The following is a 27564-nucleotide window of genomic DNA, read 5'->3' as shown; positions in this document are numbered from 1 at the left end:
TTGTGACCACAGAAATGACTTCGAAAAGTCACGTACACATAGACTTTCATTATGCGACGAAACTTAATTATCAATTGTATAATATGAACGTTATGAACAATTAACAACAATATTATATTGTTGCTAATAGTGCAGCATGAATGTATTATTTGAAAATGATATTATTAGTAAACTTTATCTGATTGATTGTTGTAATATTATGGTATAGGATATATACAAATATATATATATATATATATATATATATTTATGTATATATTTGTAACGTATTAATATAATAATAATATTATATTATGATACATTATCAAATTGGTTATCGTTATAATTGTTGTTTATATCTAAATATGATGAGTGCAGTATAAGAGATTTATTGTTACTAGATATGATGTAAATAATTAATAATTGTGTAATTAGTGTGAATGCAAAAGGGTTATGTTCACTTGTTGTGATACATGTTTTCAATACATAGAGTATGTTTTTAAGTGTATTAGTGCAATACAGTGTTAGTGTTGTGATTCTGAACACTCCATAGACTTTACAAACTCTATAACAGGGCATGCGCAAAGATTCTGCCATGGACCAAGGGCTAAATGCTCCCTCACGAATTCAGTTCTACTTTGGAGTTCTTTCGTAACGTACTTCAGAGTAGTCCCAAAAATAGTTATAAGAATAACTTCGACTTGTGTAATGTTTTTGACTTTAATAAATGTATTGGGTTTACTCGCGAATTTAGTTGGATTAATGATTAATTAATATTATTAATTATTAATTGATCCTTCTTATTTTCGAGGTTTTTCCCTCCGTTTTAACGGAAATTAACTTGTTTTATTTAAATATTTCCGCCTTCCTTTTCAAAGGATTAAACCAAGATTGAACATCAAATCAAATCGCGGATCTTACGCCTGCGCGTAAATAACGTAAATCCGCACGTAACAAAAAGGTCATTAAGGGTGCGATCCCATATGAATCCCGGCTCCTCAATTTTGTCCTTCCCTAGAGAAAGACGAACGATATTTCTATCCTTTTCTTTCTCATATATAAGAAATCTTTTTTGTCCTTTTCTCTCTTATGAAGAGACAATTGAGAAATGAAAAGGAAAAAAAAGAAATATAAAAATTGTCAGAAAAATAAATTTTTATTATAATAAAATTAATAAAGTAGAGAAAGAAAGATAATTAAAGATTTTCTCTATGCAATAGAATGACGTGTGATTGAAGCATAAAAACCCAGGCGTAACGCACCTTCCCAACCCTGACTTAAATATGGATTTTCTCACTGCGATTTAAACTAACCTTAAGCATAAAATTTCTTGTTGCAGTCTTGTCAGAATCTCATTAAACTGGATGTTGTACTATTTACATCCTTAACCAGGCACAAATATTGGTTGATAACGGTATCACGACGAGGACGCTGAAATAATTGTCAATATTCTTTTGTTTCGCTGATTTATTGTGGGTGCAATTTTAACATTTTTATCTCGTTGCTCGTGTTGGGGGAATGGTTTTGCGACTAGGACTTTCAGTTTTAGCATAATAATAACAAACAAATTTAAACAGTGAGGAAAATTTTACATATACATATATATATATATATATATATATTTATTCTGTGATCATATTTTTTTTGTTTTTGAAAGTATATATTTTACTAATTAGGGGATATTTTTGATTCGCGAGTGAGTTAAAAGTGTTTGTGACTTTTTTTTTCTCAATAATAGGGGTGTTAGCCACTTTAATTGTCTTCGATGTTCCGATTCTATAGCGTCTTCTTGGCCAATTTGTAAAATAACATGTGAGTAGTTTTCTTTTTTACACTTTTCTTTCTAAACGATTTATTATACGTTTTTTTTGCCTGCAATTTCAACAATAGAAAACAAAAGATTAAAATCCCACGGAAAAAATAGAAAACAGGAAGTTTTCTAATCCGTTGAATATGAAATTTCTGTTTGTAAATGATTCTGTCAAAATTGATTTAAAATTGACAAATAAACAAACGATTTAGCAATGTTTGGTGATATTATTTTTGAAGAAATGACATGAAATAATAAAAAAATAACTAATTATTGTAAAGAATGAAGAAATGTCATGTCTTCAGATTTCTGATTTTATTTGAATAATTGCAGGTGCGAGGAAGTAACAGAAGTTGAAACACATCATCAACAAGCTGTAAGTTCCACAATGGGCGTCGCTGAAGATGAAACACCATCGTCAATGATTCCTCATCCAAATCTAACAACAAATCAGAATCATCCAAATCAAGAAGGTAATTTTAATCGCACAATTAATAGATTAAACAATTAAGACGTCAAGTCAAATTAAACTTAAATTAAAGTCTTAATATTTCTAATTTTGTGAACATTTTTTCTTACTATTTTATTTTGTTTATTTTTGTTTAATTTTTATTTTATTTTCAACAATTATTTCTTTTTATAGAATTGAGAAATAGATAACAAAAAAAAATCACTTTCGCTGGTTTATGTTTCTTCTAGAGGCAATTTTCTAAGCTGATGTTATTTTTAACGATGATGAGAGAAATATTTTGTTGACTATTTTATAATGCAAGCAAAAGAGAAGAGTTTTGTCTGGAATTTTATATCATTGGTTAGAAAGTTTCATTATATTGGCAAGAACTCCTTTTACTTTGTTTAAATATTTAAAAAAATAACAAAAGTATTTCAACTTTAAAATATTTCTTCGCTTTGGAGATACTGAAGATGTGAGAATTAATTATAATATTGAAATGTGAGTATTTTTTCCAAATTTTGTTTGAAATTTAATTTAATTTCAAATTGAAGATTTGAATTTTTAATAACACGCAGAAAAATTAATTTTCATCGCAGGTTTTATTCAAAATTGCGAAAACGAAAGTTTCTCAGGGTTGCCTCAGGTCAGGGAATTCAGGGCAAAGTCAGGGAATTTTGGTGACTTTTTTGTTTGCCTTATAAACTATGAAATTACCACGAATTCTAATACAAAAACCTTCAATTTTTTCTACTTCTGAAAATAATTTCTTTTTAAATAACTTAATTTTTCAAAAAGTATCATAAAATTATGACTTATAAATTATTTAATGAATAATTCTAAAATTATTTAAATTTTAAATATATATTTAATTAATAATTATTGAAAATAATAGATTTATAAAAGAAATTTAGTTAAGAACACTAAAAAAATTGAATTTTGAAAATTTTACAAAATAATTGCAAAAATTCAATTATTTTTAAATGCAATAAAATTCTTCGCAGAAATTCAATTATGATCAATATTTTTTTTAAATATTGATCAAACATTCAATTATTTTTATAAATAATAAAATTCTCCGAAATTTAATTATTTTCAAAAATTTTAATAAAGTTCATTACAAAATTTCAATTATTTAAAAAAAAATTTTAACAGAATTCTACGTAAGCAAAAATTTAATTATTTTCAAAAGCAATAAAATTCTTCGCAGAAATTCAATTATTTTAAAAAATTTTAATAAAGTTCTAGTCAAAATTTCAATTATTAAAAAAAAATTTAACAAAATTCTACGCAAGCAAAATTCAATTATTTTTATAAATAATAAAAATTTCACAGGAATTCAATTATTTACAAATTTTTTATGAATTTCTTGGCAATAATTCAATTATTTTCATAAATAATAAATTGTCTAACAGACATTCAATTATTTTCATAAATAATAACATTTTTTGCAGTGATTCAATTATTTTTAAAAGCAATGAAATTCTTCGCAAAAATTCAATTTTTTTTTAAATTCTCGCCAAAATTTCAATTATCTTTATCAATAATAATATTTTTCACCGAAATTCAATTATTTAAAAAAATTTTAGAAAAATTCTTGGCAAAATTTCAATTATTTAAAAAAAATTTTAATAAAATTCTACTCAAACATTCAATTATCATATATAATAAAAATTTCCCAGGAATTCAATTATTTACAAATTTTGTTATAAATTTCGTCCCAATCATTCAATTATTTTCATAAATAATAAAATTTTTGACAGAGATTCAATTATTTTCTTAAATAATAAAAAAAAAACTCTTCGCAGAATTTTAATTATTTTTAATACAGTTTTCGTGAAATTCCTCGAAAAATGTAATGATTCCTAAAATTTTTATTAAAATTCGTCAAAACAATTCAGTTATTTTAAAAAAATTTGTCGAAATCCAATTATTTTAATAATAATTTTTAAAAGAATTAAATTATCAAAAAAAATTTGTATAAAATTCTTCGCAGGAATTCAATTATTTTCAAAGATTATAAAAAATTTTACGGGAATTCAATTATTTTAAAAAAATTTAATAAATTTCTTCTCAAGAATTCAATTATTTTTATAAATAATGAAACTCATAATAGAATTTCAATTATTTCTAATACGATTTTAAATAAATTTTACAAAAAATGCAATTATTCTCAAAAATTTTATTTAAATTCAATTATTTTTATAAACAATAAAAATTTTCTCTAGAATTTAATTATTTAAAAATTTGGAATAAAATTCTTTATAAGAATTAAATTATTTTCTTAAATATTAAAATTCTTCTTACAAATTCAATTATTTTCATAAATAATAAAACGCATTGCTAAATTTCAATTATTAATAATTTTATTTAATACAATTTGTGAAATAAATACCTGGAAAAATGCAATTATTCTTAACAGTTTTATTAAAATTCGTCGAGAAAATTCCATTGTTTTTCAAAAATTTTGACAATTCTTTTTAGGAATTCGATTTTAAGAAACCTTCAATAAATTAAATAAAAATTAATTGAAAATTGAATTTCAGTTAAAGTTGTAGATAAGAAATGAATATTAAAAGCATTATAGCGTGAATTTTTAGAAATAATTGATTTTTAAAAAGGTTTCAAATTAAAATCTTTGAAAATTTGAATCTTTTAACTTTTTTGCTAACAATTCTGTAGAGTTAATTTTATTCAAAAAGTTTAATTAAATTTTTCTGAAATTATTAGAAGTTTTTATTTTCTACTATAAATTTAATAGAAGAATTTTCGAATAATAGAAATTTCGTAAAATTTAATTGTAAAAAAATCGATTTGAAAACTATCACAGAACTTTTTTTTAAAAATTTATTAAAAATAGTTGATTTAGAGAAGACTTATTTTAGTTGATAATTCTAGAAAATAATAATTGAATTGAAACAATATTCTTATATAATAAAAAATAATGATTTTATCACTCGGTCATTTTTAATTATAAGTTATCTAATAATTTTTAGAGTGAATCAGAATATTCTTTAGGGTCAGGGAAAAAGTCAAAATTTCGACTGGAAGTCAGGGAAAGGTCAGAAAAAAAACAAAATTACAGTTTTTTGGCAACTCTGTTTTTGAAGGAAATGAAGGTTTTTTCTTTTGAATTCTAATCTTCTTTTGACACTTATTATTATACAATTATCATTCATAGTTACTCGATAGCCCTCTTTTGATTAAATTGCAGATAAATTGTATATCTCACATAAAATTCTATACGTATCGTACAGATAAATTATATCAACATGGGAATCAATATCAGATTCCGTATTTTTTTTCTTTTCTTTTTTTTTGTTAAATTCGAATAGAAATAATATTGAGGACATCGATTATTGGCTCTCTATTTACAAGTTTTCCATTTAATTGAAAACTTAATTACTTATTAATTCGTGATTTTAATTAACTTCACCTATTTCCTTTAATTTTTTAAATAACTTTATTATTTTATTTAACTGTTTTACAATAAACAGGACATAGACTTATTTTTTTTATTGTTTTTAGAAAAATAAAGACGAACATTAACAAAAAAATGAGATATTAATTTTGAAAAAAAATAATATTTATAACTTGTGTACTAATTTCTCATTTTGAAAATTATTTTTATCATAAACTGATCATCTTTAAATTGTTCTTGTAATTGATTGCTTCACAAATTTTCAAGAAATAATTCAAAGTACAAAAAAAATTAAAAAGAACAAAAAACATTTATCGTGAATTTCAAATTTCTTTGAAAAAATTTTGTTTTCATTGTTATCTCCGTTAATCTTTTAATCAAAACGATACAATTAAGACAAAATTATTTTTGACAAAGGGAATAAAAAAATTATACGCATATTTTTAAATTATTCAATTTAATGTATTTTAAGTATCTAATAATATTTTTTTACATTAAAAAGTATTTTAAATTATACTTTTTTTTTAATATCAGAATAACAAAAAAAAGCGGGAATGAAGTTCGAGATTTAATTTACATATATAAATATCAAAACACGTGCATATAGAAAAAGTAAACAATTTGAATGAGGAAAAAATGATTACGATATCGATGATACACGTGTTTTTATATAAACTTTGTCTTTGAAATGCAAGTAAAGATTGCAGCATGAATATATAAAGAAAGGTTGAAATTTATCATATCAGTCAAGTGTACATTCACAAACACTAATAAAATGTGAAATGTGGGTTTTTAATGTTGTAATTCTTAAAATAAATTTTTTTTTACATTACATAGGCCTTATAAGCTTAATCTAGATCATAAATTATAAACCGAATTGTTTCGTACAGTTAATAATCATTAATTAAGTAGAAGTGCTCTAAATTAAACTTCAATATTTTCTCAACAAATATAACATAATATGATGCAATAAAAAAAATTCATTCTCCTTACGCTCTTCAATTAGAATTAAAAATTTTTTAATTATCTGAATTTATCTCTAACTTTCTTTTGTACTTTTTTTCAAAAATTATTTTTCCATACAGTTTTTTTATTTTATTTTTTTTAATTTTAATTTTTTTTTAAATTGCAGGTCTCGGATATTATGACTTTTTTTTTACTTTTTTCCACTATTTTAAAAAAATGCGCCTTTTTTCGATTTATTTTCTCAAATAGCGACTTTTTCAAATTTTCTTCCAAATATTGCAACAAAAAATCATATTTTTAGTATAAAATGCAACTTTTTTCAATTTTTAGGTAATTTGAAAAATAACCATTGACAAATCTTTCAAAAATTATTTTTCAGCGATTTTTCTAATTAAATTAAATTAAATACAATGAAAAAGGTTTTAATTAACTAAAATTTTGTAAAATTTAATTGAAAATAATTGATTTTTTTAGTATTTTATTACAATTTTTTTTAAATCAATATTTTAAAATATTGAAGAAATTTAGTTGCAAATTTTGAAAATATAATTGAATTCTCAAAAATTTTATTCAAAAATCTAGAACAGTAAATTTAAAAATGAAAATTATATTAAAATATTTTTGAAAAAAGTAATTCTTAAAATTTTTTTAACTCTAATCTTTTAAAATTTAATTATTTTCAATTACATATTTCCGAAAAATTCAAATGCATACAAAAAATAATATTTTAGAATTATTTTTAACATTTTGGAGAAAACAATCATGATCAAAATTTTTAATTAAGATTCTTTAAAAAATTAATTAGTCCTTTTTTAAATTACACAACAATTCTTTTAAGAAATTCAATTATTTTCGAAAAATTGCATTATAAAATTTTTAAAAAACCAATACTTAGAATTGTTTAATCATAATTTTTTAAAATTCAATTACCTTCGAACAAAGTAAATTTTAATTTAATTTATTTTAATTGAAATTATTTATTAATTGCGACTTTTTCGGCTTTTCTTCCAAATGTTGCAACAAAATACCATATTTTTAGTATAAAGTGCAACTTATTTTGATTTTTATAGTGTGAAATAAAAACTGTAGACAAATCTTTCAAAAATTATTTTTTAATTATTTTTCTAATTAAATTTTCGAAAGATACCTACAAATAAAAAACTTTGAATAATTGAAATTTTGTAAAATTGATATGAAAATAATTGATTTTATTCAAGTATTTTATTTTTTGAAAATCAACTTTTGAATAATTTTAATTGCAAATTTTGAAAATAATTGAATTCTCAAAAAATTTACTGAAAAATCTTCAAGTTTAAATTTAAAACTGAAAATGAATTGAAAATAGTTGATTTTTTTCAAGTATTTTATTATTTTTAAAAATCAACTATTAAAGAATTTTAAATGGAAATTTTGAAAATAATTGACATCTTAAAAGTTTTAATGAAAAATATTCAAGTGTAAATTTAAAAATGAAAATTAGCTTAAAAAAATTATATAAAAATATTTTTAAAAAAAGCAATTTTTAGAATTTTTTTATTCAAATTTTTTAAAATTCAAATTATTTTCAAATACATATTTCCGAAAATTCAAATACATACAACAAATGTGGACGTCCGCATGAAAAGGGACCACTTTGTCGGTTCTAGATTCCGAGATATTCGCAATTTACTAATTTTGAAGAAAAATATCGAAATTTTTTTTATCTTTTTTTCTTAATCTACAGGGTCTACCACGTCGATTCATGCAGTTTTTATTAATTTATTGACACTCTAAGTATTTTATTTCGTTGTTAGAAAAAAAAATGAAAAGGGACCACTTTGTCGGAAATCTGTTATTTTTTCATTGTTTCAAAACGAAGGGAGGGAAAAATTCGAAACCTATTGATTTTCAATCTTAAGGGTGTACTAGACTTAAAACAACTCTTATCTGAATAACTTCCCAGAAGAGCCGGAGAAATTCGCGTTACAATTTTTAATTTCGTGTTTTTGGAAAAGGAATTTTTAATTTTTTCTAAGATTTTTTATAATAAAGTCGCTTAACAAATTTTTTTAGGCTACTTTTCTTTTCTTTTCTTGAAATAACTTTAAAAGATAACACCGAACCTTTAAATTCGTTAAATATTCCACTTTATTAATTAATAACCGTATTTTTAGAAAAGGGACCACTTTGTCGGAGATCCACTATTTTGTCATTGTTAAAAAATGAGGGGGGGGGGGGGAATTCGAAACCTATTGATTTTCAATCTTAAGGGTGTACTAGACTTAAAACAACTCTTATCTGAATAACTTCCCAGAAGAGCCGGAGAAATTCGCGTTACAATTTTTAATTTCGTGTTTTTGGAAAAGGAATTTTTAATTTTTTCTAAGATTTTTTATAATAAAGTCGCTTAACAAATTTTTTTAGGCTACTTTTCTTTTCTTTTCTTGAAATAACTTTAAAAGATAACACCGAACCTTTAAATTCGTTAAATATTCCACTTTATTAATTAATAACCGTATTTTTAGAAAAGGGACCACTTTGTCGGAGATCCACTATTTTGTCATTGTTAAAAAATGAGGGGGGGGGGGGGGAATTCGAAACCTATTGATTTTCAATCTTAAGGGTGTACTAGACTTAAAACAACTATTATCTGAATAACTTCCCAGAAGAACCACAGATATTCATATTACAATCTTTGATTTCGTTTTTCTCGAAATGACGTATTTGATACTCCAAACTTTAAAATTCTGTAACTCATCGAATTTTTCACCAAAAAGGTTGTAAGACCACTCAAAATTTTCCAAATTTTGTCAGGAATTCGCCCATATAGATAAGTCCAATAGTGCCAAAGTGGTCCCTTTTCATGCGGACGTCCACAAATAATAACATTAAAATTTTTTAGAATCATTTTTAACAGTTTGTAGAAAACAATCAAGTTTAAAATTTTTAATCAAAACTCTTCAAAAAATTAATTAGTTTTTTTTAAATTATATACAAAAATTCTTCAATTATTTTCGAAAAATTACATTACAATATTTTTAAAACACTAATTCTTAGAATTGATTTATCATAATTTTTTAAGATTCTATTATCTTCGAACAATCTAAATTAAAATTTTTAAGAATTTACTTCTTTTGATTTATTAAAATTTCGGAGAAATAATGTTCATATTTATAATTAAAATTCTTCAAAAATTTGATTATTTTTTTTATTTCTTCAAAAATTAAATTAATTTTTCAAACTTTTACTAAAATTTAATTATTTTTAAAAGATTTTATCAAATTTCCATAATATTTGGAAATTTTTCAATAATTGTATATGAAATTTTTTGAAAAAAAAACTTTTTGAAGTTTTAAATAATTGAATTTGGAAATCAGTGAAAGGGGAAAATCAGGGAAATAAAAATAAAAATAATTTAAATAAATAAATTAATTAAATACAATTTTTGTGACAACGCTGAATTAAATAAACGATTTTGTTTCCATTTTTAATCGACTAAAGCGACTTTTTTGCCGAGGTCTGAAATTAAATAAAAATTCACAATGTTTATGATCCAATGATTGGAAGAGGAAAATATTTCTTACGCAGAAAACAATATTTTTTGTAACACACATTTTTATTTTTTGAATTGTCGATGAAAAAAATATTGTTACAAAAAATTACTCCTCAAAAACTTGAATAGAATAATATTTTTCCCATTACGTCGTTGGATTATAAACGTTATGAACTTCATCAAAGTTATAGAATTTTTCTTTTTTCGATTTAAAAATATTGAGGATAAAATTTTCGACGACGATTAATAATAATTATGAAATGAAGAAAATAAATTAAAAATTAAATTCATTAGAATACACTTTTATTGAATAGAAGATTAAAAAAATTTTGTAATAAATTTTGAATATGAACGAAAAATGTAGGTCATCGTCTATAAAACAGAAACACTTGTTCGAGTGAATTTTAATTTAGCTGTCGAGCAAGATTTATTAAGATTTATTAAAATAAAAATATCATCAACGTATTATCCAGATGTTATTATTTATAGATGTTACGTCGGACAATTTTTCTGACTTCACGGTTAATAATTGCAAAATGTGCGTGATTTAATTATTTACATTTTTTCTGATTTACAACCATGTCATATTAGATACATAAAAGTTTAATATGACGTTGGTTTTATGAAAGAAAGGAACAAAAAAAAAAAAAAAAAAAAAAAAGTGACGCGAATTAAATTTGACATTTTCAAATAGTGTTTAACATTTTTCTAATAATAACAACAATAGAAAAATAATTAATGATAATATAAATTATAATGATAGTAATAATTATTATTATTTATTTATTTAACTTTCGACGCGGACAAAAAATGTTCTTAGCAGAAAAAACATTATAAACTAAAGAAAGTGGTAAAATAAATTTCTTATTTTTATTATCATAAAATTGGGTTTTCTAAAAGGATTTTCAATAGTTTAATATTTTTAATTTTTTATTACTATTATTTAGTATTAATTGATTATTTCAGGAATATTAGCTTTTTCTTGAATGAAAAATTTGAAAATAAGGTATATTTTATCAAGTGCAGAATTTATTTATGATTATAAAAAAAAACTTAATAATAAAGGAAACAGGTTAACAAAACATTGATAAAACAAGAATTGTTCATGTTGATAAAAAGTTTATCGTTGTCATCATTAAAATTTACAAGTTACTCACGTATTGACGGGAGATTAAGTATTGTTATTATAAAAATAAAATACCAATAGACGTTCCTCGGTTGCTATTCTTGAAAAGAAATTTCAATTTTCGCGCATTTTCTCTCTTTATTTCTATCATAAATAAATTTATAATTTATTAATTATCAAGTGAATTTCTAATTTATTAATTCTTAATTAATTAAATTTACAATTGATTTTTACTTATTAATTAAAATTCGTAATTTATTAATTCTTAACTCAATCTGTAATTAATTAAATTTATAATGTATCTTTTTTTATAATTTCTTAATTTAATAAATTAACAAACTTATACATTTAACAAATTTATAATTTTTTATTTTTAGAATTTTTCGATTTTCTTAATTCCCTCAGAATTTTTACATTAACAGGATTTTCTCAGAACAGGGGAATAAGTAAAGTATGAAAACTTTGTCCAAAAAAATATCAAATTATTCAAAATCTTAAATAGTCTATGAATTTTCTTCCTTAAATTAAAAAAAAATCATGAGTAGTTGCAGTTTTTCGAAATAATCAATTATTTATTTTTCTATTTGAGTAATTCAATTCTCATACAACTTTTTGATAAAAGAGAATTGATTTGAAAAAGAATTTCAGTTCAAATTTTAGAAAACATTTCAAGAATTGCAGTTCTAATTTTAAATAAATTTCAAAAGGTTGCAAGTATTTTAGAATTTTAATTCCGGCTGGACAAATAAATAACAATATGTATTCAAATATTTAATAAACAAAAATTAATTAAATTTCACAAATTTTATTTAGAAATTCGGAAAAAATTAGGTTTTTGAAAAATCGTAATTAAAATTTTTAGAAAATAGTTAAATTCCTAAAAATATAATGTTAAAAATTTGAAAAAATAGATAATTTTCTCAAAGTTTATTTAAAAAAATGTTGTATTTCAAAGAATTTTATTTTTTCACTAAAATAAATTATTTTAAAATTATATTATAATATTTTTTGAAGAATAAATTGTAAATAGAAATTTAAAAATAATTAAATTTTTAAACAATTTTTTTATTTAAATAATTCAATTATTGTTGAATTTTAATGAAAATTGACTTAAAAATGAATTTCAGTTAAAATTTTTTGAAAAATAATTGAATATTAGAAGGATTATAACAGGAATTTTAAGAAATAATTTAATTTTAAAAGGTTTTTTAATTCTAACAAGGAATTGACTTTTGGAAAAATTGGAATTGTAAGTTTTTTAAAAATTGTAATTAACATTTTTTTTAAGATAATTGAATTGAAAATAATTTAATTCTTGGCAAGCTTTTTATTAAAATTCTTTAAAATAATTGAATTGTTTTAAAGAATTTATTTCAATTTTCTTGAAAATAATGAAGTTTTTTTAATAATTTTAATTGAAAATTTTGAAAATAATTAAAATTCACAAAGAATTGTATTAAAAACCTTTTTAGGACAATTGAAATATTTAGAAAAATTTTATTACAATTTTTAAAAATAATTGAACCTTTTAGAGAAATTTTATTATAAAATTATCTTGAATAGAATTTGAATTGAATTTTTATCTAGAAATTTTATTAAAATTGTATTGAAATTAATTTAATTTCTCAGAAGAATTTTATTATTTACAAAAATAATTGAATTGTTGACAAGAATTTTACAATTTTTAAAGTAATTGAATTGTTTCGAAGAATTTTAGCAGAATTGTTGAAAATAATTGAATTTTTATTAAAACTCTTAAAAATAATTGAATATAAATAATATTTTTAAAAATAATTGTATATTGAAAATAATTGAATTCCTCAGAAACATTTTATTATATATATGAAAATAATTGAATTCCTTTGAAGAATTTTCTTATTTATGAAAATAATTGAATTTTTGTTGAGAATTTTACAATTCATAAAAATAATTGAATTGTTTCGAAGAATTTTATCAGAATTGTTCAAAATAATTGAATTTTTCCGAAGAATTTTATTATTTATAAAGATAATTGAATTCTGGAGAATTTCAAGAAAATTAAAAAAATTTATTGAATTCTTTTGAGAAATATTTTTAAAATTATATTGAAAATAATTGAATTTCTGCGAAGAATTTTATATTCATAAAAATAATTGAATTCTGGAGAATTTCAGTGAAATTTTTAAAATTTATTAAATTCTTTTGAGAAATATTTTTAATATTGAATTGAAAATAATTGAATTTCTCAGGAAAATTTTATTATTTATAAAAATAATTGGATTCCTATTTGTAAGAATTTTATTATTTATGAAAATAATTGAATTCCTTTGAAGAATTTTATTATTTATGAAAATATTTTAATCTTGCGAAGAATTCTCTTATTTATGAAAAAATAATTGAATTCTTGCGGACGATTTTACAATTCACAAAAATAATTGAATATTATTTCGAAGAATTTTATATGAATTCTTGAAATTGTATAAAATTTTTTCATTTACAAAATAATAATAAATGGAATACCGCTATTTTGTAAATTAATATTTTTTTAATTTAATAAATTAATGTTTTTTAAATTTAATATATTACTCGTTTATTAATTTAATGAATTTCTAATTTGTTTATCATTAAAATTTTTCGATTTTTCTTCAAATTGTTCCTTTTTGTAATGGAATGGGAATTTTAGAAAATTTATTATTATTATTATTGTTATTAATTGTGAAAAATTAATTTTCCTCCAGAATACGAGCTGTGGAGAAAGAGTAGTCGTTTCGTATAGAAAAATTGCGAAAAAAAAGAATGTTTTGAAAAAAAGGAAGTGAATTGTAATGACGAAAAAAGAAGAAAATGACGACAGTAGACAACGAAAGTGACGAATACAATATTCGAACCTTGAGTACAATAACAAATGCAATAATCCAAAGAATCTTGATATGATGACCATGACAAATAAGCATATATACCTCAACATCACATAATTATTGTGCAAGTAACACAATTTTTTTTTCTACATATATACAAGAAAAACTTGAGCAATTTTTTACCTTCTTTCAATGTTTTTTTTTTCCAGTATTTCGGGTGAAAGGAAATTTTAGACAACCGGTTTCTATATACGTTTTAAAGGGAATATATAAGCGCAGTAGTGGGAAGCTATTGTGGAAGAAAAGCAAACATATACAGGTGTTTATTAGTGTTAGAAGAGGAGTTAGCCGAGTATTTGTGCAATAGAGGGGAGAAGAGAGAGGGGACTTTCCATGTCTGTGTCCCTGATATGGCCTGGCATCGTGCTTGTGTAAGAGATTTCGAGAGAGAAAGAGAGTGGGGGGAGAGCGAGCAGATAGCGCGAGAGAGAATCAAGAGAGAGAGGGAGAGCGCGAGTTTACAAGGAGAGGAGAGGAGAGGCGCTGGATAAGAAAAAGACAAACAGAATCATGCCATTCGCGCGGCGTGTTCGTTTTCGCTGTTGTGTGTGCACTCCGGAGAGAGAACAGAAAATAGAGAAGTGAACAAACGTTAGTCAATCCTACCAATAAGTGGCATCAACAGTAATTTTTTACATTTCTTGTGTAACGTCAGAGGAAGAAAAAGAAGAAGAAGAAAAAAAGGAAAAGAGGAGAATATTTTCTTCAGAGTGTGGAAGACACATTTTTTCCCCTGTAAATAAAAGAAGACTTTTTACTCCAAAAAAAAGAGGAATATTCCTCTGATTTTGTGAATTTTCTTCTTCTGCACAATTTCGAGTTATTGACGTTGAGTTTAGTACAGTTAATCAAGGCTAACTGTCGTCATACATGAAAGCATGATAAGAAATTGAGTTCAAGAAATATCAATCGGATTTTATTTCTGGTTTCTTTTCTCGGAAGGACAATTTGACAATTTGGAAAATTTTAAAGAACTTTGTAAACTGAGAAACAAGTTAAAAAGTGAGAAAATTACAAAAAAAAATTAAAAACCATAATTTAAAGAATCTTTGTGGGGGAAAAGCATTGTCTCAAGGGACTTTTGTTTTCGTCGAAAAAAAAAGTGTTACCTTTATGAACTGAATTTGTTATCAAGTGTGGTGGCAAAAGGGAGACTTGACAATAACAAAAAAAGAAGAAAAAAAACAATATTCAAGTTGCGCATGTTCAACGAAGAAATAGGCTGCACGGTCATGCTCTTTAAAGGCAATTTTAACTGTACTTTTGTGCCGAGCGAAAAAAAAGTCTAATTGTACCTCAAGTTTTCACGGAACTTGTCCTTCAGCCTTCTCTCTCTCTCTCTTTTCCTAAGTTCCTTGATATGTCAGACAAAAGGTGTTAAAGCGCAACTATTTTTTCCCCCTGAAAAAATTGTTTGTTTAGAAAAATTTGTTTTGTATACAAAAAAAGACCAAAAATTCTCGAAAACCGGAAAAATTGAAATCGAATCGAAAAGTTGTTTTGGAGAAATTGGAAATTATTTCTGCTGCATTTTATTTTATCCAGTGGAACGAGGAAGTTCCGAATAAAGGAGAAAAGACAGGTTTTTGTTTTTTAAAATTAGAAATTTCTTCCTTTGGATCTGAAGGGCAAATGGAAGGAGGAAGAAAATAGAGAAAATTCAGGAAATATTGGAAAAAAAGAAGAGGAAATTCAGATTTTAATCCAAGGATTAGTATTTTAATCGAAGACAAAAAGAAAATTTGTTTTTAGAAAAGAAAATTGTTTTTTGAAAATAATACAGTCGGAGCTTTAAAAGCAGAAAAAAGTATAAAGTGTGAAAAGGAAAAAAATAAGTGGCACAAAAGTGTAAAATATTAAAAGCAAAAAGTATAAAGAGTAAAAAGTACGAAAAAGCAAAAAGTATAAGGAGCGAAAAGTATAAAAAGCAAATAATACAAAGAAGCAAAAAATATAAGGAGTAAAAAGCAAGAAGTAAAACAGTAAAAACTATAAAAAAGTATAAAGTATAAAAAGCAAATGATACAAAAAGTAAAATGCAAAGAGTGTAAAAAGTATAAAGTGTAAAATATAAAAAGAGTTTAAAGGATAAGCAAAAAGTATAGAGTGTAAAATCTAAAGTGTTAAAAGCAAAAAGTATAAAGAGTAAAAAGTAAAAAGTGTAAAATATAAAGTATGAAATGTAAAGTGTAAAATATAGAAAGTACAAAATAGAAAAAGTGTAAAGAAAAAAGTGTTTAACGCCAAAAAGTGCAACTGCATTTGACTGCATGGATTTAAGGAGTAGAATATTTTCCACGGAATCAAAAAAGAGAAACACAATTGCATGAACAATAATGAATCTTCTTCATTTGGCGAATCCATCAAAATTTTCATACTGGCGACTGAAAATCAACTTTGGCTGTAACGGTACCTGACACACAAGGAAGTTACTCTTATTTTAACTTGTTGCTACCGCCTGCCTTCCTTCCTTCTGTTGTTACTCAATGACTAAATATGAAAGTGTACGCGTAATTATTTCAACAACAATAAAAAAAAATAACTCCTCGGAATAGAATCCAACCAAAAATTTGACAATTCAAACAATAAAAATTATTGTTTTTTTGAAAGGAAAAATTGACAGTAATTTTAAAACTGTGATTTCGATTGTGATTTTAATTGTGATTTTTAGTTTGTGCTTGTTCGCTTTCAATTGGAATGATTTTCATATTTTGTGGACTGTCGTCTGCCCATGACGACAGGGTACTGACACCAATTGTCGCTAAGGAGAGGGTGGTGCAATCGGGACATTTAGCAAATTCTCTAAATACGATACAAAATTCATCGTCCGATTGTTGGCAATCGCCGTATACGACATTTCCACCGTTTTTTAGAAATAATAACAATAATAATAATAATAATAATAGTAACACTGTCCTACAATTGGAAGGATGTAAAGCACAATCTAGTGAAACAACGACCAAAAAATTTCTCAAATGGTTCAGCAGTAATAAATTGAATCAGTCATCGATCATTGAAAAATCAGGTATGACGTTTTTTTTTTTAACATTCTCATCCACATGAGAAAGTTGTATTTTTTTGATCGATATATATAGAAAACTTGTGATCTTTGTGATTGATGAGAGTTTTTTTTTTTTGAAAAGTATTCTACGTTTTATTTCGGTATTTTTACGTTTTTAACGAATTTATTTTGAAAAAATTTAATTTAGTTGAAAATTGAATCAATTAATTTGAAAGAAAATTAATTTAATTGAAAAATAAATCAATTTATTTGAAACAAAAGGAATTTAACTAAAAAATAAATCCATTTAATATTATTTGGAAAATAAAGCAATTTATTTGTAAATAAATGTATTTATTTTGGAAAATAAATCAATTTATTTGGAACAAAATTTATTTATTTACAAAATAAATCGGTTTATTTTAAAATTTTTTATTTATTTGAAAAATAAATTAATTTATTTGAAAATTGAGTAAATCAATTTTTAAGTAAAAAATTAATTTAAGGGCATTTGAACCTTGATGACGTCACACATGCTTTGCACAAAGTGTAACGTCATCAAGGTTCAAATGCCCTTAATTGAAAAATAAATCTACTTATTTGGATAAAGATTAATTTACTTGAAAAATAAATCAATTTATTTTGAAAAATATGTATTTTTTTGGAAAAAATTAATTTTATCGAAATTAGTTTATTTGAAAAAATTATTTTACTTGACAAATAAATAAATTTATTTGAAAAAAATTAATTTACTTGAAAAATAAATCAATTTATTTGAAAAAAATTAATTTACTTGAAAAACAAATCAATTTATTTGCAAAATAGATCTGTTTATTTGCAAAAAATTAAATTATGTGAAAAAAAAATTAATTTATTAATTAAAAAATAAATCAATTTATTGGGCAAAAATTTATTTATTTGAAAATTGAATAAATCAATTTGTAAGGAAAAAATTAATTTAATTGAAAAATAAATTTACTTATTATGGTAAACATTAATTTAATTGAAAAATAAATCAATTTATTTTTAAAAATATGTACTGTTTTGGAAAAAATTAATTTCTTTAGAACAAAAATTAATTATTTACATAATAAATCAATTTATTTATAAGAAAATTGATTTATTTAGAGAATAAAGCAATTTATTTGGAAAAAAATTAATTTATTTTGATCGAAATTATTTTATTTGGAAAAAATTAATTTATTAGTATTTTTTGTTTTTTCTTTTTGTTTAAATTTATTTTTACAATTTTTCTAGAAAAATTTTCGAATGAAAAAAAATTCCTCGATAATAAAAAAATTTTATTGGTCAGATTGAACATTAAATATATGAGACATGAGGAATTATTGCTGATGGACTTCAATCGATTGCAATTGAAAATAGTTTGATTAATTATTAATATTAGTAAATGATGAAAAAAATTTTATAACAAAATAATCTCTTTGTTATTAATTATTATTGATTTTTTAAATATTTACTCAGGATATAAAAATATTCTTTTGAGGCTATACAAAATTTTCATTTATTTATATTTTTAGACAAATATTAGACTTCAAAATAAGAAAAGATTTGTACCGTCAATAAATAAATAAATAAATAAAAAAATTTCAAAAATATTTTTTCTTCAAGAATTTTATACTTTTTGTATAACTTTTGTAATTTTAAACCTAAAATAATTTAACTTTTCCATAGAATTTTATTAAAATTTTTGAAAATAATTGAATTGTTATAAAGAATATTATTTTAATTTCTGAAAATATTTAAATTCTTTACAGGAATTTAATTACAATTTTAGTGAAAATAATTGAATTTTTCGAAAGAATTTTATTAAAATTTTCGAAAATAATTGGAATTTATTATTTATTTATAAAAATAATAGAATACCTTCAAAATGTTACATTGTTTAAGAAATTAATTTAATGTATGGAAAGAAATTTTTTTAAATTCCTGAAAATAATTGAATTGTTTAGAGAAATTTCATTATAAAATTATATTCAAAATAATTGAATTTTTGCGAAAAATTTTATTTTATACGAAAATAATTTAATTTTTTATTTATAAAAATAATTGAATTTCTCCGAAGAATTTTATTATTTATAAAGATAATTGAATTTCAATGAAAAATTTTATTATTTATAAAAATAATTGAATTCTGGGGAATTTCTTTAAAATTAATTGAATTATTTTGAGAAATATTATTAAAATTTTATTGAAAATAATTGACTTTCTGCGAAGAATTTTATATTTATAAAAATAATTGATTTTCTGCAAAGAATTTTATTATTTCTAAAAATAATTGAATTCTGGAGAATTTTAGTGAAATTTTTTAAAATTTATTAAATTATTTTGAGAAATATTATTATTGTATTGAAAATAATTGAATTTTGGAGAATTTCATTTAAATTTTTGAAAATAATTGAATTTTTTCAAGAAATTCTATAATTTTATTATTATTGATGATTATTATTCTATAATAATATTAATACTAAAAAAAATTACTGACAATGCATTTAGAAAAAACCTTTTTATATAAAAAATATAATATAAGTGAATTTATTTATACTCTTTTTAAGTATTTTCGATTTAAGTTTTCGATTAAGTCAAAGTTTTCTTCGACTTTTCAAACACTTTTTTTTTTTCATTGATGATAAAATCGTAATTTTTCCTTTTTTTTTAATTAACATATAGCAAGTTCTGCATTGCAGATACGTTGCGTGATACTTTAACGATCTTATATACTTTAATACAAATCACATGCTAAATATGCATGTAAACAAATTTAACTAAAAAAAGAAGATATCAAAATTCAACTTAAAGACGAACAATGCAAAAGTTGCACCGTAAAAACTGCATTTATAACGAAATAATAATATTTAATATTTTTTTTAATTTTGTACTGTTCTTATCATTAATAATTAATGAATAAATAAATATTAAAAATAAATAGAGTATTAAACTTGTTTTTTGAAACCGTATAATTAAAAATAGTTCTTCAATTATTAAATATCAGGCAAAAATTGATTTTCTATGTTAAAAAAAAGGGGGAAAATAAATTATGCATGAGATTTGTATGACCTTCTTATTTTTGGAGGGTAAAATTTTTCTCTTTATATTTACTTTTATTTTCCAACGAATACTAAATCGGATCAAATAATAAATAATTGATAATAATTTTATTTTAAATATAATATTTTTATTTATTTGAATAAAAATGTTTTTTTATTATTCAGGGTTGCTACGCAAACTAGAAACCTGAAAAACCTGGAAAAATCAGGGAATTTTGATCGAAATCCTGGAAAATTGTTGTTTTCTAAAGTTATTGTGTTTATTCTTGAAATCTAATTTCAAAATTCAATTTTAAAAGAATTGCGTTTACAATTTTCATAAGTAGATGAACTTCAAAAGATTTGGATTTAAAATTTTGTAAAATTTCAATTTTTAATGAATTTAATTAGAAATATAAAAAAAAACTTAGATTTAAAAAAAATTTTAGAAACTAAAATTCTTCTGAAATTAGTTAAATTTTTTAATATATATTTAATTGATTATTAAAAATAATGGATTTGTAAAAGAATTTTAGTTAAAAACACTAAAACAAATTGAATTTTGAAGCAGTTATACAAAAATAATTTCACATAATATTTTCAAGCAAAAAAAAATTTCACACGAATTCAATTATTTTTATAAATAACAACATTTTTACAGGTATTCAATTATTTTCATAAATAATAAAACTTAATGCTGAATTTCAATTATTTTTAATACAATTTTAATGGAATTCTCGAAAAAAATTATTATTCTTAAAAATTTTATTAAATTTTAATAAAATTCCTTGCGTAACAATTCAATTTTTTTCAAAATAATTTCATAAAAATAATTATTTCGAAGAATTTTATCTGAATTTTTGAAGAAATTTTATTAAAAATTTTAAAAATAATGATTTTTTTAAAAGAGTTTCATCAAAATTGTCGAAATAATTGAAATTTACAAAGAACTTTATTAAAAACTTTTAAGAACAATAATTTAATTGTTTAGAAAAATTTTATTACAGTTTTTAAAAATAATTGAACCTGTTAGAGAAATTTTATTAAAATTATCTTCAATATAATTGAATTTTTACCTAAAAATTTTATTAATATTGTATTGAAAGTAATTGAATTTCTCAAAAGAATTTTATTATTTACAAAAATAATTGAATTCTTGACAAGAATTTTACAATTTATAAATATAATTATTGAATTGTTTCGAAGAATTTCATCAGAATTGTTGAAAATAATTGAATTTTTATTAAAACTCATGAAAATACTTGAATTTAAATAATATTTTTAAAAATAATTGTATTCTTTCGAGAAATTTTATTAAAATTGTATTGAAAATAATTGAATTCCTTTGTAGAATATTATTATTTATGAAAATATTTTAATCTTGAGAGGAATTTTTTTATTTTGAAAATAATTAAGTCCCTGAAGTTGCAATCGATGCTCAGCATCGAAAAATATTTTTTGTACGAAACGGAAGAAAATGACCTTTGCTACAATTTATTTATTAGAATTTACATAAGTATTATTTTCAATATATTTTTAATTAAATTTCTTTAAAAAATAAAATTATTTTCAATAATTTTAATGAAATTCCTTGCGTAACGATTTAATTTTTTTCAAAATAATTTTAATAAAATTCTTCGCAGAAATCCAATTATGTTTAAAATTTTACAAAAATTATGTAGTTTTTAATTTCTAATACATTTAATATTTTAATTGAAGAATGTCAGAATAATCGAAATTTTGTAAAATTAAATCGTAAACAAAAGAATTTGAAAATTTACAAAGAACTTTTTCGAAAATTATTTTTAAAAAAATAATATTTAAATATTTGTTTAAAAATGAAGTATTACAACACTCGAGTGTAATGTTGATTAAATTATTTTCAAAAGTCACAATGTTGATAATTCAAAGTAAAAAGAAGTTCTAAACAAAGAAAGCGGAAGAATTCTTTAAAAAAAAAAAAATATGTTTTATTAAACAAATATTTACATACTTTTACGATTTTTTAAATATAATATATAACTTCCAAGTAATTTGAAAACTTTTATATATTTTTAAAATATTTTTTATTTCAAAAGTATTTTTTATATTTCTTTAAATTGCAAAGAATATTTTTAATATATTTTTTAATTAAAAAAACCTACTATTAATTTTCTTTTGAATAAAAAAGAATATTTTTAATATATTTTTCAATTCGAGGAGTACGTTGCCACCTATATTGAAAGAATTTTTTTTTCCTTCTTTTTTTTGACGAGTATGACTCACTTTGTGAACTAAACGGGTGAAGAATTTTAAGTCCGCATTTTTTTGCAATTGATTGAAGACCATATTGGAAAAAAGAGAAACAATTATATTGTTGAATATATGCAGTATTTTATTTTTTATTTATTATTATTAACAGGATGTATGTCGTTAGAAAACGAAAATTTTTTTAATCAATGAAATAAATTTTCAATATTTACTTTACTCTCTATCCTGTTATTTGCAGTATTGATTCAAATAGACATATTTTTTTTAGTTTTGTAAAGAGGTTTCTTTTTTTATTATTTTTATTATTTTATTTTTATACTATTTTTACTATTATTATATTATGACTTTTTTCGACTTTTCTCTTGACTTAATTTAAAAAAATGCGTCTTTTTCGACTTTTCTTCCAAATATTGCAACAAAATACATGTGAATTTTAAGAATTTCTTTATTATCTTTTGAATTTTTCCAAAATTTTTAACGAAACAATTGTCCCCCATTTTTTCCTAGTTTTAATTTATTTTCAATTCTTTATTATAATTTTTTGAAAATATTATACTTCAGTAACTTTTATAGTTACAGTTACAATTATAATTTAAAAAAATTGAATTTTTTTATTTAAATAATTGAATTCTCGAAGAAATTTTCGGAAAATTATTAAAAATAATTTAGAAATATTTTTAAAAATTTTATTTCCCGCGGAAAAAGAAATAACAAGTCTTTAAATATTTATTTAACAAAATTATTAAAGTTTTGAATAATTGATTTTAGAAATCAGTGAAAGGTCAGGAAAATACGAAAAAAAAATGTTTTGTGACAACACTGAATTAATTGTGGTTAATATTTTATTTAAACTTTTTATTGCATTTAATTTTCTATGACTTTTATTTTATTTTCTTTATATTCTTTGTTTGTTTTTATTCAGTTGCTTGTGTTTTTGTTTACATTATTTTATCAATGAGTATAATGAGCATCTTCACACATGCTAATAATCCGTTAATCACCCGCGTCAATATTGTTAATCACCAGGTGTTTATTAATAGATTCGATTTTTATTCGTTTCACTTAAATAATTAAAACTATAAATATCTTGAAGATCTTTATCTCAAACTATATAATGCAAATTGTTTTTATATTAAGTTTTTTTTCTTATTTAGAAAACGTTTCTCAACGTTAATTTTTGAAAAACAATATAATATTCAGATATTTTATTTTATAAATTTCAATTTCAAACCTTTTGGAATTTAATTATTGCCGAAAATTTTTAACTAAACTTCTTAAATTATTTTTTGTTAATTTTCTGAAAGAATTTTCAATTCTTTGCGAGAATTCAATTATTTAAATGCGAAAAATCTATTTTTTATAATAATCTATATTAATAATCGTTGTATTCCGGTAATCTGTTCGCAGTTTGAAGTTATTTGCTAATTTTTACTGAAAGTTTTGAAAGTAATCGAATTTTATGAAGAATTCAATTATTTTCAATAATTGTAATAAACTTCTTTGCAAAAAGTCAATTTATAAATAATAAAAATCTTCGTAAAAAAATTCAATTATTTTTATATAAATAATAAAATTCTTATCAGAATTATTTCACTTATTTTCAATAAAATTTTAATTGATTTTTTCGAAAATTTCAATTATTTTTAAAAATCTTGTAAAAATTCAATTATTTCAATTATTTAAAAAACTTTTAATTAAATTCAATTCAAGAATTCAATTATTTTGAATGTAAATGTAATTAAAATTGTATTGAAAAAAATTTAATTCTTGGCAAGATTTTTATTAAAATTCTTTAAAATAAAAAAATTGTTTTGAAGAATTTATTTCAATATTCTTGAAAATAATGGAGTTTTTTTAAATAATTTTTACTGAAAATTTTGAAAGTGAATGAATTTTGTGAAGATTTTCTTTTAAGTTTTACATTTTTTAAAGAATTTCATTAGATTTCGTAAAAATAATGTAATTTTTTAAAATAATTTTAATTGAAAATTCTGAAAATAATTGAAATTTGAAAAGAATTTTATTAAAAACTTTTGAGAACAATAATTGAATTGTTTAGAAAAATTTTATTAAAATTATTTTGAATATGATTGAATTTTTTTCTAGAAATTTTATTTAAATTGTAGGTATTGAAAATAATTGATTTTTTCAGAAGAATTTTATTATTTACAAAAATAATTGAATTTTAGCCAAGAATTTTACAATTTAAAAAATAATTTAATTCCTACGAAACATTGTATTATTTATGAAAACAATTGATTTCCTTTGAAGAATTTTCTTATTTATGAAAATATTTTAATCTTGCGAAGAATTTTCTTCCTTATGAAAATAATTGAATTCTTGCAGAGATTTTACAATTCATAAAAATAATTGAATTGTTTCGAAGAATTTTCTCTTAATTGTTGAAAATAATTGAATTTTTTAAAGAATTTCTACAAATTTCGTAAAAATAATGTAATTTTTGAAAATAATTTTAATTGAAAATTTTGAAAATAATTGAAATTTACAAAGAATTTTATTAAAAACTTTTGAGAACAATTGAATTGTTTAGAAAAATTTTATTACAATAATTCTTAAAAGTAATTGAACCTGTTAGAGAAATTTTATTAAAATTGTCTTGAATATAATTGAATTTTTACCTAAAAATTTTATTAAAATTGTATTAAAAATAATTGAATTTCTCAGAAGAATTTTATTATTTACAAAAATAATTGAATTTCTCAGAAGAATTTTATTATTTACAAAAATAATTGAATTCTTGCCAAGAATTTTACAATTTATTAATATAGTTCAAGTGTTTCGAAGAATTTTATCAGAATTGTTAGAAATAATTGAATTTTTATTCAAACTCTTGAAAATAATTGAATTTAAATAATATTTTAAAAAATAATTGTATTGTATTATGAAAATATTTTAATCCTGAGAAGAATTTTTTTATTTATGAAAATAATTAAATTCTTTCGGAGGATTTTACAATTCATAAAAATAATTGAATAATTGAATTGAATAATTTAATACCACCGAGTGATAAATTCTTTTTATTATAATAATAATAAAATCATAATAATAATAATAATAATAATATTAATTTTAATAATTATAGTAATTACAAGCCATAATATTGAAATTTACATTGAAAAATTGAGCCTCAATGCTAAAAATAGTTTATAGCTGCGTATGTGTATATCACGTAATTAAGGACATGCGCGACAGGATAACACGATCAATTGTCTTACGTAAGCCTATTTTTTCCTAAATTAAAAATAAGCGATCGTAAAAAATAACTTAAAAATAATGTTAATAATGATAATAATAATAATAATGAATATTCTTTAAATTTACTGATTATTTTTTACAATGACATTTAAAAATAATTTTTCTTTCCACAGGGATTGGGAAAAATTAAAAATGAAAAAAAAAATATTTGACTATTTTTATGAATAGAGAATATTCTATAGTGGAAATAATTGGTCACTTGGTCACCGCACACAAACACACTCACACGCACACAAATTGGATAGGAGAAAAAGAATATACATGTACAATAGTGTGTAAAATTATTATTACAATATTATAAAGGAAATGCCACATTTTGAAAAGCAATTCAACTTCTCTATTGTTCTGAATCGGATTCGCTCGATTATATTTCCAGTAAGGAAACTGATATTTTGCAATTCACTCAAAACGGATTCAATGTACTGTTATGCGCGTCGAGAGGATCGAATATGAACCGTTCAATGGATAGAATACAATAAAAAAGAGGAAAAAGAAGAAAAAATAGAAAGAATGTTTGAAAACTGAAAACGAAGATTTTTTACAACTGTTGTTCTTCCTGCGGAAGAATTTTTTCAATTTTCGGTGCGTCATTTTGGGATTATTGACGTGGAATTGGTTTTGCACGCTGTATATTTATTCAATTCACAAGGTGGAAATTTTGAAAATGTGAAAAAGTATTCAAAATATTTGAAAATTTTGAAATTATTTTAGAAAAACTCTAAATATTTCTAATTATTTCAAAATTATGTTTATTATTTAATCAAAAAGCTTTTGAATAATCAAAATTTCGTAATGTTTTAATTAAATTATTCAAAAGTTGAATAATTTGAATAATATATTTATTTATAAATATATTATTATTATTATATTATTATTATTATTATTATTATTATTTATTTTTTTATATTTATTTATTTATATTTATTTTTTTTTATAATTTTTGAATAATTTTGTTTAAATAAATATTTAAATAAATATTTTTATATTATTATTTTTTATAGCAATTAAAATTTTGGAAAATTTCAGTTTGTTAAAATCTTTTAAAATTTGGTTATTTCTAAAAAATTTTATTGTAAACTCTCACAATATTGAATTAGTTTTGACAATTTTCAACTAAATTTCTTTTCTAAATCAATTATTTTTCATCATTTTTTAAAAGTTTTTTGAGAATTCAATAATTTAAATACAAAAATTCAGTTTTTTAATACCTAGTAATTTTAACTGCAACTCTTTATTTAAAAAAAAAAAATGATTAAATTTTAATTCCTGTGAAATAGTAAATAATAATAAATATTTTTTAAACAACATTGATGAAGTTTTGAATAATTTCATTTAAAAATACTGATACATAAGTATTTGAATAAATTTTCGATTAAAATTTTTTTTGAGACAATTAAATTGCGAAAATAATTGAAAATTTTCTAAATAACACGAAATTTTAAAACTACAGTGAAGAATTAGATTTGCAATTTTTTAGAAATAATTGAATTTTTGTACTCAAATAATTTTATTCTTGAAAAACTTGCCCTAAAATTGGGAAAAATAATTAATTTAGAGAAGAATTTTAGTAAATTTTTATTATTTTACTGAATGAAACAAAATTAAATTGCAAGAAAATAATTGAATTTTGAAAGAGTAATAGTTAAAATTTCCGCATAGATTTTAAATTACAATTTTTGAAGATTTGAATTTTCAGTGGATTTAATTGAAAATTCTGAAGAATTTAGTTAATTGAAAAAAAAATTATAAAAATAATATAAATATTGAAAATTAAAAATTTTGAAAAATTTTAATTAAAAATTTTAAAAATA

At 21.2% G+C, this 27564-nt stretch overlaps 1 protein-coding gene and 1 long non-coding RNA gene across 4 annotated transcripts in view; both read left to right on the top strand.

Moving 5' to 3' along the window:
* The first annotated feature begins 1294 nt into the window (after positions 1 to 1294).
* Positions 1295 to 27564, top strand: part of LOC122511540 (serine/threonine-protein kinase tricornered) — a 48771-nt gene continuing 22501 nt past the window's right edge. Inside the window, exons 1-2 of one of the 3 annotated variants that reach the window (XM_043626876.1) lie at positions 1295 to 1791; positions 2123 to 2262. In XM_043626876.1, coding sequence (XP_043482811.1) covers positions 1790 to 1791; positions 2123 to 2262 — 142 coding nt within the window. In that variant the 5' untranslated portion in view covers positions 1295 to 1789. Of the gene's footprint in view, positions 1792 to 2122; positions 2263 to 16315; positions 17208 to 27564 lie in introns of those variants that run through there. The other 2 variants (XM_043626856.1, XM_043626866.1) reach the window with 2 other exon arrangements.
* Positions 2442 to 16035, top strand: LOC122511592. Its single transcript, XR_006302535.1, has 3 exons — positions 2442 to 2741; positions 14003 to 14250; positions 14332 to 16035. It is a non-coding gene; the product is annotated as an uncharacterized LOC122511592 (long non-coding RNA).

Source organism: Leptopilina heterotoma, unplaced genomic scaffold (genome assembly GCF_015476425.1).
Source record: "Leptopilina heterotoma isolate Lh14 unplaced genomic scaffold, ASM1547642v1 Lhet_121, whole genome shotgun sequence".
Taxonomy (NCBI): domain Eukaryota; kingdom Metazoa; phylum Arthropoda; class Insecta; order Hymenoptera; family Figitidae; genus Leptopilina; species Leptopilina heterotoma.
Note: the sequence above shows the minus strand (reverse complement) of the source record. Positions and strands in the feature narration are given on the sequence as shown.